This window comes from Trichechus manatus, unplaced genomic scaffold, assembly GCF_000243295.1.
Source record: "Trichechus manatus latirostris isolate Lorelei unplaced genomic scaffold, TriManLat1.0 scaffold00056, whole genome shotgun sequence".
NCBI classification, from domain to species: domain Eukaryota; kingdom Metazoa; phylum Chordata; class Mammalia; order Sirenia; family Trichechidae; genus Trichechus; species Trichechus manatus.
The window spans coordinates 8,980,567-8,993,899 of NW_004443992.1; the positions used below are offsets into that span (position 1 = coordinate 8,980,567).

Consider the following 13,333-nt stretch of genomic DNA (forward strand, 5'->3'; position numbering starts at 1 on the left):
TATCTAATCTTGTAGATCTCATCAATATAACTGCCACTAATCCATCTCATTACATCATAGTGATAGAATATACAACACATAGGGAAATCACATCAGATAACAAAATAGTAGACAGTCATACAATACTGGGAATCATAACCTAGCCAAGTTGACAGACATTTTTTGGGGACACAATTCAATCCATGACAGTGCTGTTGAGTCAGTTCCAACTCATAGTGACCCTATGTACAACAGAACAAAACACTGTCTGATTCTGTGCCATCACCGTGATCATTGCTATGCTTGAGCCCACTTTTGCAGGCACTGTGTCAATCCATCTCATTGAGGGTCTTCCTCTTTTTGACTGACTCCCTACTTTATCAAGCATGATGTCCTTCTCTAGGGACTAGTCCCTCCTGATAACATGTCCAAAGTATGTGAGACGAAAAATATGCAAGACAAAGTCTCCCCATCTTTGCTTTTAAAGAGTATTCTGGCTGTACTTCTTCCAAGACAGATTTGTTTATTCTTTTGGCAGTTCATGGTATATTCAGTATTCTTCACTAACACCACAACTCAAGGCATCAATTCTTCTTCGGTCTTCTTTATTCATTGTCCAGCTTTTGCATGCATATGAGGCGATTGAAAACACCATGGCTTGGGTCAGGCACACCTTAGTCTTCAAGGTGACATCTTTGCTTTTCAACACTTTAAAGAGGCCTTTTGCAGCAGATTTTCCCAATGCAATGTGTCTTTTGATTTCTTGACTGCTGCTTCCATGGATGTTGATTACGGATCCAAGTAAAATGAAATCCTTGACAACCTCAGTCTTTTCTCCATTTATCATGATGTTTCTTATTGGTCCAGTTGTGAGGATTTTTGTTTTCTTTATGTTGAGGTGTAATCCATACTGAAGGCTGTAGTCTTTGATCTTCATCATTAAGTGCTTCAAGTCCTGTTCACTTTCAGCAAGCAAAGTTGTGTCATCTGCATAACACAGGTTGTTAATGAGTCAATCCTGATGCCCCGTTCTTCTTCATATAGTCCAGCTTTTCGAAATATTTGCTCCCCCATGCATCTGTCATTTTGTTGTACTGTGGGGGCTTGCATGTTGCTGTGATGCTAGAAGCTATGCCATCGGTATTCAAGTACCAGCAGGGTCACCCATGAAGGACAGGTTTCAGCTGAGCTTCCAGACTAAAGCAGACTAGAAAGAAGGGCCTGGCAATCTACTTCTGAAAAAAATTAGCCAGTGAAAACCTTATGAATAGTGAAGCTATAGAAGACTTGAATTCAATTAATATAATTGATATAATGAACATGTATAGAACTCTCAGCCAACAGTTAGTATACACTTTCATCTCAAGTACACATGGGACATTTATGACAAGGATCCTTTTCTAGGCTATCAAGCAATTCTCAACAAATTTCAAAGAATCTGTAATATACAGATCATGTACTTAGATCACAGTTAAATTACTTTAGAAGTCAAATAAAATGATAAATTAGAGAATCCTTATATATTTGTGAATTAAAAGCACACTTTTAAATAATTCATGGTCAAAGTTAAATATAATAGAAAATATAAAATTTTGGAACAAAACAATATAAAAATTTAGTGTGGTGCAGTGAAAATAGAATTAAAAAATCTATAATTTTAAATACTTATATTAAAAAAGGAAAGATGCTAAAAATTAATAACCAAAGCATCCAACTTGAGAAGAAAAAGAATAAACCTAAAGAAAGTAAAGGAAAGGAGATAATAAAGAAAAAACAAAAATCAATGCAATGGAAAAGATATAGTACAGAGGATTAAAACAGCCAATTGTTTTAAAACTCTAACAAAATTGATAAACTTTTAGCAAGACTTATCAAGAAAAAGAGAAGACGTATATCTAATATTAGGGGGAAAACTGACATAAATACAGATAAAGCAGAGATAACAGATAATATTAGGGATGGCTTTGCACAAATAAATTTTAAAACTTAGACAACATGAACAAATTTCTAGAAAAATACAACTTACCTAAGTGCCTCAAAAAGAAATAGAAAGCCTGAATAATTTAAAGACATCAAATCACTGGTTAAATATCAGTAGTTACAAATCTTCCCACAGATAAAACCTTAGGCCCACATGACTTTACAGGTGAGTTCTAGCAAACATTCAAACTTGCGTAAACTCTTTCCAGTCTTAGGAAAAGAGGGAATGTTTCCCAATTCATTCCATAAAGCCACTATGGGCTTGATAATAAAATTTGACAAGAAAATTGTTAAAAAAGGAAAATTATAGACTAAACTCAAACGTGAACATAGATGCAAGCAAAAATGATACAAGATATGAAAGGAAAATATATTAAAACTCTGAAATGAGCTGAAAGAAAAAAAAATAGAAAATAAAAGGTAAAATACTTTCAGACTGAAGACTAAACCAAAAGAAACATAGGTGAAAGAACACAACAAATAATGCCTTAAGAGAAATAAAAAGTGAAAAAGATAAAATTTAATGAACAGATATTAGTGATTTGAGAGAAAGTGACCGATATTGGAGACAGGCAAAGAAGATCCCACATGTGAATAAAAGAAGTCCCTGAATAAGAAATTCAAAGCAAGGAAACAGAACAACTTTAAAGAAACTTTCCTCAAATTAAAAAAAAACAAAAAGAAACTACATATCAAAAGATTACACTATGTTCCTGAGAAGATCTCTCAAAATGATTAGTATGCAATCAACAAAATCCAGACTGTGAGAAACTCTAATAGCCCAGGCTCTTCAACAGATAAATTCTAAAGAAAAGATAAGTTTGGAGTAGGAACTTGTCAATTAAAAGAAACTTAAAAAAATATCAATTTCATCAGTGGGGGAGAAATAAACTAAAATATCTAACTATGCACCACTGGTGACAAATCCATAAAGAAATGCAAGGAAATAACTACTAGTTAGGATTGTGGCTACTTTTAGAAGGAAGAAGGATGTGATTGGAATGCAGCACATGGAGGGCCTCTGGAGTAGCTACCAAAGTTCCATTTCTTTACCTGCATGGTGATTATAAGCATGTTCAACTTACAGTAATTTACTAAGTCACACATTTGTTTTGTGTTGCTTTCTGAGTCTGTATTTTATTTTACAATAAAAATCTTTTTAAAAAGGTAAAAGACCTTTATGGAAAAAAAATAAAAAATTTTATTGAAAGTTATTAAAGAAGACCTTAAGAAATGGAAGGGATGGGGTGAGAGATAGGAGAGGGGGAGAAGGAGAGAATGTTCCTAGGTACAAAAATTCAATATCATAAAGATGTAAATTGAATCCAAATTGTTTCGTAAATGTGATTCCAATCAAAATTCACATGAACTTCCTTTAAGGAATTTCACAAATTGGCTCCAGAATATATATGGATGGCAAAGAGCTAAGAACAGCCATAACACCCATGAAGATGAATAAGGTAGAAGAAGTTTACCTATCAAATGTCAAGACTATAGAGATATAGTAAATAAGAGAGTGTGGTATTATTGGCACAGGGATAGACAAATTGTCCAATGCAACAGAAAACCAAAGCCAAACCCATTGCCATCAAGTCGATTCTGATGTTTTACAAGAGTAGAACTGCCCCATAGGGTTTTCTTAACTGAAATCTTTATGGAAGCAAATTGCCTGGCCTTTCTTCCGAGGTGCTATTGGGTGGGTTCAAATCATCAACATTTAGGTTAGTAGTCAAGTGCAAACCATTTACACCACCCAGGGACCTAAAGGAAGATAAGAGAGAGGCAGAAACACACAACATGCACATACGGACACTTGGTGAATAACAGAGGTGGCATTGCAGATCATTTGGGAAAGGAGAGCCTATCTAATAAATACTGCTAAGACAGTTGGTTACTGTCTTAGTTATCTAGTGCTGCTGTAACAGAAATACCACAAGTAGATGGCTTTAACAAAGAGAAATTTATTCTCTCATAGTCTAGTAGGCTAGAAGTCTGAATTCAGGGCTTTAGCTCCAGAGGAAGGATTTCTCTCTCTGTCGGGTCTGGGGGAAGGTCCTTGTTATCAATCTTCCCCTGACCTAGGAGCTTCTCAGGAGCGGGGACCCCAGATCCAAAGGACGCACTCTTCTCCCAGCCCTGCTTTCTTGGTGGTATGAGGTCCTCATGTCTGTCAGCTCACTTCTCTGGTTGAAGAGGCTGGAACATCCCAAGTCCATGGGTCAGGCTGGGGCTTGTCCTGATTCACGTAGCCACAGGGGCTGGTGAACCCAAGATTAGCAGGTCAGACAGGAGGGCTCTTGCTCACAGGCTACAAAGATGAACAAATCCTAAGACTGGTAGGAAAGATGGCAAGTAAGCTGCTAGCTGAAGTCCCAAAAACCAGAGGTCAGATGAACAGGAGCCAGCTGCAGGATCCAGAGTGAGCAAAGGCCTTTCCCTGGAGCTGACATCCTGAATTCGGAATTCTAGCCAGTAGACTGTGAGAGAATAAATTTCTCTTAGTTACAGCCATCCACTTGTGGTATTTCTGTTACAGCAGCACTAGATAACTAAGACAGAATTTGGTACCAAGAGTGGGGTGCTGCTCTAATAGATATCTAAAATGTAGAAGCGGTTTTGAAACTGTGAATTGTTAGAGTACTCGGAAGGAAATGAGGAGAGCTGTTACACAGGAGATGGCACAGATGGTGAGAAGCAGCAGAGCTAGATAACTAAGACAGTTACCCATATGGGAAAAAATGAAATTACCTCACATCATAATTTCAAATGGTTTGCCTTTAAATGTAAAAGAGAAAATGTAAGAAAATATAAAAATGTCTTTATGACTTCATGGTAGGGAGATTTTCTTAAATAAGACACAAAAAAGTGCTAATCATGAAAGACAATATTGATAAATTTATATTAAAGTTAAGAACTTCTGCTTCTCAAAAAACATTTTTAAAAGTGAAAAGAGAAGGTACACACTGAGAGAAGACATTTGCAACCCATACAACTGACCAGAATTAATATCTATCCTGAAGTGTAAAGAAAAAAGGATGAGAAAAGCACAAAAGAGACCTGTGGAATACATCATTGGGTGAAGAGGCAGAGCAAAAGAACCCTCCCACAGAGCATGCATGTACAATAAATTCAGATCATATGCATGGACAGCATTCTTTTATGTTAGGACCGCTTTTTCAGGTGCCAAGTGCTTCCACTAGTCTTGATGTTACAATGCTTCAAATGTGTGGTTTGACAGATGAGAACGTAAAGCTATATTAACACAAGTTTGTGGCAGGCACTGCTAGAGCTCACCAATCTCAATTTTTCTCTTCTTCACAGACATACAGAAAACATTTTTCAACCTCCCCTGAAGTTTATATCATCTATGTAATAATCTCTGAACCCATGAAATATCACCACAGCGAAGGTTGATGGACCAATATCAAGCCCATGTCTCAAAGAAATAAATTAACATATAAATAACACATAAATAAGATGAAAACTTTTGTGCTTTTTTACCTTTCCTGGGTAGTTGATGATGTATTGCATTGGGCAAGTCTGCTGCAAAAGACCTCTTTTAAGTGTTAAAAAGCAAAGATGTCACTTTGAAGACTACGGTGCTCCTGACCCAGGCCATGGTATTTTCAATCGCGTCCTATTCATGTGAAAGCTGGACAATGAATAAGGAAGACTGAAGAAGAATTGGTGCCTTTGAATTATGGTGTGGCGAAGAATATTAAATATACCAAGGACTGCCAGAAGAACAAACAAATCTGTCTTGGAAGAAGTACAGCCAGAATGCTCCTTAGAAGCAAGGATGGCAAGACTTCATAAAGTACTTTGGGCAAGTTATCAGGAGAGATCAGTCCCTGGAGAAGGACATCATGCTTGGTAAAGTAGAGGGCCAGTGAAAAAGAGGAAGACCCTCAACAAGATGGACTGACACAGTGCCTGCAACAATGGACTCAAACATAACGACTGTGAGGATGGCGCAGGACCGGGCAGTGTTTTGTTCTGTTGTGCACAGGATCGCTATGGGTCGGAATTGACTCGATGGCACCTAATAACACATAGCTATGTTTTCAGACATTGGAATGTTTTAAAAATTGGAAACTATTGAAAAATGATAGAATCAGATTGATCGATCATTAAAATTTCTGCTATTTAATGGGGTGGGGGTTTGACAAAGCAAAGTTGGGGTTGTTACTGGAAAAAAATAAAAGTTTCATGTATATTAATGAGTTCAAACTCCTCTAACATGTTAGAGATACATTAAGAAATGTTAGGATATGGAGGCTACAATGGGACTACTAAGAGTTAGAATTTAAGGACATTCTATCAGGTTATTTGGTACATCAAAGTGGGTATGTATCATTTATGTGAATGGTATCTTATGGGGGTTCTCAAGTGGCCACCTTAACCTCTATTCCCTTTAGAGCCAAAGTTCTTTGAATGGATGTTCCTTTCTGGAGACCTTATGTAGTCCTCTGTGTTTTCTTTTCCTTTGGTAAGGTATTGTTCTTTCTCCTATATAAATGACTTTTCATTTCTTTTCCTGCCATAAGGCTGACTTTTTAAAAACAAACACCTAAATATGATAAGCAATAATCAGGAATAATCTTTGAACCCATGAAATATCACCACAGTGAAGGTGATGGACCAATAGCAAGTCCATGTCTCAAAGGAAGAAATTAACATGTAATATAAATAACACATGAATAAGATGAAAACTTTTGTGCTTTTTTACCTTTCCCGGGGTGGTTGCTGAAGTTTTTCAAGTCGCACAACAGATGGCTGGTTGTGTTTACTTGACACTGTACTTGGCTTCCCAACAGTAACATTTAGGTCTGGGGATAAGAATGCTGGATATTCTACTGGCTGTGGTACAATAACATTTCTGAAAAATAGTAATAAGGTTAAATTTTGAAGTATACAAAAGTACACTTCTGAAATCAGTGGTGAATCCTTCTGCATTTACACTGTCAGCTCACTTGACCTTGGGCCATCAAAGGCTAGAGCTAGGAAAGAAGACAAGAGTAGAAATCTGGAGAAAAGTGCTCTCTTGATTATTCTTGCTACTAAGTTCATGGGAAGCAAAAGTGGGAAAAGAGGGAAGGATCCAGGTTCTAATGAGAAGTAGAAAGTGCTTGAAGAACTTTATCCCAACATCTCTCCCAACCTCTAGACCCAAATCTCTATCTCCTGAGTATCTCATTTTTTAAGCTATTAATTCCTTGGAATGTTCTGTGTGCCAGGGATTTTGTCCATATGGCTATGTATATTATCTCATTTAATTATGAGGTAATAATTATCATATCCTATTTTACATATGGAGCCCTGGTTGTGCAGTGGTTAAGCATTCAGCTCTTAACCATAAAGGTCAGCAGTTCGAATCTACCAGCCGCTCCTTGGAAACCCTACGGGGCAGTTCTACTCTGTCCTATAGGGCCACTGTGATTCGGAATCAACTCAATTTGGCAATGGGTTTTCTTTTTTTTAACATGTGAGAAAACTGGGGTTCAAAGAGATTAAACAACTTCTCCAAGGTCTTACAGCTGGTAAGTAGCAAAGACAACGTTTGAGCACAAGTCTGATTCTAGAGCTCATGTCCAAATAGAACTCACCATTTCCCCATTTTCTAAATATGCTCTTTCCTCAGTAGTCCCTGGTTCAGCAAATAACAAATAAACTCGATTCTGACTTATAGCAACCCTATAGGACAGAGTAGAACGGCCCCATAGGGGTTCCAAGGAGCACCTGGTGGATTTGAACTGCCAATCTTTTGGTTAGCAGCCGTAGCTCTTAACCACTGTGCCACCAGGGTTTCCAAATAACAAATAGCAGCATCAAATATATACCCAATGATCCATAATCTGAACATCTTTTTCTCCTCTCTTTCCCCTTTCTATCATCTTTCATCCCCAATTAGTCACTTCCTAATTGCAGACTATATGATTAAACATTCTAAATATTCCACAGATTAATTTGCTCCTCTGTATCCCCACTAAACCACTGCCTTACTTCAAATCGTCAATATCTCTCATCTAGAATAATGCAACAGCCTCCTCCAATCCTTGGCCTCTAATCCTAAACCCTTTTTGTCCATATTTGATCCCACTGGTAGAATCTGTATAAAATGCAAGCTGATCATAGTATTTCCCCACTTAAAATTCTTCAATGGCTCTAGACCTCCTGCAGTACCTCCAAACTTTTCCAGTGAAGAACTCCTATGGGTAGAGGACAGTGAAGGAGTGTGGGGGTGTAAACTAAAGCAGTCAGACCCAAACACCTCATTTCTTGGAAATATTTTGTTATCTTAAAATTTTATGTGTCTTTTTATTCTACTCCATAATATGTAGACATTAAGTTTAATCTAGTATTCTCCCTCTCAAAACCTTTGAGTAAAAGGAATACTTCAGAAAGATGCACCTGTTTTCCTTTGCCTTTGTGTTGTCCTGGCACACTCCTGAGGACCCAAAAGAGTAAAATCTACTCACATTTGAGAAGCATAAACCTAGAATGATGATGATAGTGATTATAAAATATTTATTACTTTTATAAATAACTAATAACTTATTAAGCATTTTACTATTTACTACCATTTTCTAAGTGCTTTACATGTAACTTTATTTAACCATCACAGTAACTCATTGAGGTAGTTGTTATTTTATCTTATTCAATAGATTAAGCATAAAGAGCATAAGTAACTTGTCAACATCCCACAGCTGGTACATGGCAAAGCCAGGGTGTAAGCCCAGGCAATCTGGCTCTAGCCCCTGAACTCTTAACCACCATATCTCATCTCACCTACTCCTCCAGCTCATCCCTCCTTGCTCCTATGCTCTTAGCCATTCACAACATAACAGTCTCTTTGTTGTGGCTCCCTGCTTTTATATATGCGCCTCCGCTGGGAATGTGTCCCCTTACCCCTCCAAAATCAGCCTGATGCATTCTGCTTGTTTTTGAAGTCTCATCTTAAACACTGTTTCTTTTGTGGAGCTTTAATTGATAGTACTTTCCTCCCCAGTTTCCCTGAGAAGCGTTAAAAGCTCCTCGGCTGTGTTCCATAGTTCTTGTGTTTACCTCTATGACGGCTCTTATGTCTTTGTATTATGATTGTTTTGGTTTTTTTAACATGTTACCTTCACGTTAAACCATGAGTTACTTGAGGACAGGGACCAAGTATCATTATCTGAGTATTTTCAATGCCTCGGGGCAGAGGGAGGGGGTATAGTAGATATTCAATAAATGCTTATTGAATCAATGGATGGATTAGGAAATAATGGTCAACACATTAAAAAAAAAACTTCCATTTAACTATTTCTTCTATTTCACTATTGCAACAAGTCACCAATATCAAATGGACAATGTTTACTTTTAATAACACCCAGTTTGTTGAGGGTATAAGGTAATAAGTACTTCAGAATATAATCTTCCATCCTATACCTAATCTCTCAATCACATTAAAAATTTCCCCATTTCTTAGTCTTTGATAACACTACAGAGTAAGTCTCTTTCTCAGGTGCTCGTTTTTCTTTAATCAGCCTTAAAACCAAACCAAACCCATTGCTGTCAAGTCGATTCCAACTCCTAGCGACTCTATGGAATAGAATAGAACTGCCCCATAGGGTTTCCAAGGAGCGGCTGGTGGATCCAAACTGCCAACCTTTTGGTTAGCAACCAAGCTCTTAACCACTGTGCCACCAGGGCTCCCATCAACCTTTACTGTTGAAATATCAAGATTGGTTGGAATACTCTATTTTAAGTTATTTTTGGTTTGTTAATGATATTTTTTTGCCATGGATGTTTTTTGCTGAAGATTTGAAAGTAACAATAGGAGTGCTGTGGCAGTAGGTGTACATTGCTATACTGCAGAGCAGAAAACTGACAACTATTAGATCTTAAGACTTTCACACCTTTTTCCCCAAAAGGAATATCTCACTGGCCAACTTTCTCCTTCAGGTTACCCATCCTTTCCCTTCTTCTGCCATGAAGTTGGCACCCTCACTTTTTGCTTTCTTATTTCCAGATCTCACCTTTCACATTGTCTCTCCAGGGCTAATTCCAGAAACTCAAAATTTCTCTCACCTTATTAAGCATAACAGAGTTCCTGGCTGCTAACCCAAAGGTTGGAGGTTCGAGTCCACCCAGAGGTACCTCAGAAGAAAGGCCTGGCAATATATTTCAGAAAAATCAGCCATTGAGAATGTTATGGAGCATAGTTCTGCTCTGACACACATGGGGTCGCCATGAGTCTAAGTTAAGTCAACAGCAACTGGTTTTTTTTATTATTATTATTGAGCAGAACAATTCACTGCTCTATTTACACTGGAGTCTTAGCCCATCCTGGTCATGTCCTGAAGCCTATCATAAGACAACCAAAATGCTCCATCAAATGTACTAAATTTTTTAATTGCCACATGATCTGATCTTGTTAATAAGACCTTTAAAACACTTACGACACAGGGTCTCTTCTTTCTGGAGGTGGTGCAATATTCATAAACATGGATGGCTCGATAATTTTCTGAAAAGGTTTTAACTAAAGAAAAAGACAAATATATTTTAATAATATTTAGATACAATTACAGTTCACCCTAATACTACTATCCCCCAGGACTATGGAATAGGCCTAAAATGATACAAATAAGGAGAAAAGAAATGAAAACAAGGAAGAACTATACAACTATTGGTCTCTACTCATCCAGAACAAAAGAGAATGAAGGAAACCAAAGACTCAAAGAAGAAACTAGTCCACAAGTCTAGCCCACATGAACCATGGCCTCTTCTAACCTGAGACGAGAAGGACCACTACTGATGGTTCTGACCAGAGACACAATAGGTGGTCAAGGATAGAATCGAGAAAAATGTAGAACAAAATTCAAATTCCTAAAAAAAAATGTCCAGACTTACTGGATCGGTAGAGACTAGAGAAACCCTTGAGACTATTGCCCTGGGATTCCTTTTAAACTTGGAACTCAAATCCTTCCCAGAGGTCACCTTTCAGGCAAATGACTAATTCAATCATAAAATAAATAATATCACCTGTGAGTACTGTACTGTACTAGACTAATGGAAACAGAACAACCAGAATGGAAATAATGAGAATGCTGATACATTGTGAAAAATGTAACCAATTTGCTGTGTAAACTTTCACCAAAAACACAATAAAATATTTTTAAAAAGAACTAACATTTATCATTTATTGAGAACTTAATATTTGCCAAGCATTTTATACCTTTAATCTTATTTAATCCTCCCAACAATCCTGTAATGTAGATCATTGTACCCATTTTACAGAAGATACTAAAAGTTAGTAATCTGTTCAAGGTTTCCAAAAGAGGCCTGAGAGCCGGGATTCGAATGAAACTCTGTCTGTCCCCAAAGCTATGCTCTTTTTACAGTATCATGATGGGCAAGTAGGGGACTATATCACTGGTGTTTAAGACCTGAAAAGTTCATATATATTAAACTTTTTAAAAATTGAACATTTATTATATATCCCTTTCTTTTTCATACTTTGTTCGGAATCAACTTGATGGCAATGGGTTTGGTTGGTTTTTTTAACTACATAAAAAGGAGCCCTGGTGGCACAATGGTTAAGCACTAGCTGCTAACTGAAAGGTCTACGGTTCAAACCTACCAGTGGCTCCCTGGGAGAAAAGACCTGGAGATCTGCTTTATAGCCTAGGAAAAAGCCTATGGGGCAATTCTACCCTGTCCTTCGCTCTAAGTCAGAATCCACTCCAAGGCACATGACAACACCACCACCTACATAAAATACTTGCCCTGTTTTATCTGAAAAGGAGTACGCCTCCCTAAGAAGGGCTATTGTTGCATGTCATAATTATATTAAGATACAAAACCCATCTCTGAAGTTAGTGTTTAAGCTAGGACTGTTATAAAAAGGACTAAATAATTAGGGGTCCTTACAAAGCCTAACTTATGATAAAAAAAGAAAATAGGAGGAAGGGAAAAGAAAGAAAAATCAAAGAGTAGAAGAAAAAAAGAAAAATAGAAGTTTGTGCCTTGTATCTCTCATTTGTATTCATTTGTATATTAGTTTCTTCTGACTCAAAATGTATTAGAAATTATTATGATATACCACAGGCAAAATATGAAAAATCATGTTACAGAGAATTCTCCATTAACATGGTGTAGACTAATAAGACCGATGGACTCCCTTCCAACTTCTAATTTAAAATCACTCAAAATGATAAAAATAACAACAACTTGAAATTTAAAAAAAGATTATATATAAAGTATAGGGATCATTTTCTATAACAGCAGTGGGGCTGGATTTTTAATGCCCCAAAGCTGTGGTGATATCCAGGGATATCAAGAGTTCTTTCAAACACTTGGTAAGAATGTATACTGGTACAACTTTTCTAGAACAATTCCTTCAAAAGGTCATTGTTTTGGACAATAATTTACCTTCTAGGAATCTAGCCTAAGGAGATAATCAAAGAAATGGACAAAGGTTAGTATACAAAAATGTTTTACTGCAACAAGGATATATGGTAATGAATTTAAAGAGGCCGGCGAAAAAGTTAGGAATATATGTTCTTTGAGTGTATTACTCTGTTAATGAATTAAGAACAGTTCAAATAGTATCAAATGTTGAAATTACTGTGGGGGGAAAGAAGCATATGTGGTCAGAGTATAAAATATTATCTGAATAACATCAGTGATTCAATCTTTAATATTTTTAGATGTAAAAATTCACATCTACTTCCTGAATACTTAAAATAATTTTGTTTTTAATTACATAAATCTGTGTGTGTATACACACATACACAAAAGCAAGTTTTATAGTAAAGACATTTTGAATACAAGATCGTTATTTTAAAATGTATAAGCAAATAATAGTAAAGTCTCATTTTTCTTTAGTCTGAAGAAAAATAGCATTCTTAAAATGTTTATCTTAAAGAGTTTATCAAACTGGAAAGGACAGAGGCTAAAAGGTGGATGGTGTGACTGAAGAGCTATAATAAAATAATTTTTATAAAGAGGTGAACTAACCTGATGTGAAAATCCAAAACCAAAGTTTCCATAGGAGAACATAAATTCTATCTGCACCCTGCAGACAAACTAAACATGTGGCAAATTTATGTTTAATCAGAATGACATTTTAATGTAGAAGTGATATTTTTATTTAACAAATTTATAAATTAGAGAAGCCAAAGCATGAATCTCCTGATAAATAAAGCATTTACACAAGGAACTCCTATAGAATATATTGAGTTTCTGGAATGTTAAAAAATTTTATGTTCAAGTATACGATTAAAATACAGAAAATATCAACCTACAGTTGTTAATACGATTATGCTGAAATATGTATTATTTTCATATGTTATTGTTGTTGTTAGGTGACGTCAAGTCAGTTCCGACTCCT

The 13,333-nt window shown here is 36.4% G+C and overlaps 1 protein-coding gene across 1 annotated transcript in view; it reads right to left on the minus strand.

Annotated features, from left to right (window-relative positions):
• The window catches only part of C2CD6 (C2 calcium dependent domain containing 6), a 126,365-nt gene that overhangs the window by 75,231 nt on the left and 37,801 nt on the right, over nucleotides 1–13,333 (minus strand). Inside the window, exons 7-9 of the mRNA XM_012556045.1 lie at nucleotides 12,961–13,029; nucleotides 10,401–10,480; nucleotides 6,689–6,838 (exon numbers count right to left, since the gene is read on the minus strand). Of these exons, the coding sequence (XP_012411499.1) occupies nucleotides 6,689–6,838; nucleotides 10,401–10,480; nucleotides 12,961–13,029 (299 nt within the window). The remainder of the gene's footprint in view (nucleotides 1–6,688; nucleotides 6,839–10,400; nucleotides 10,481–12,960; nucleotides 13,030–13,333) is intronic.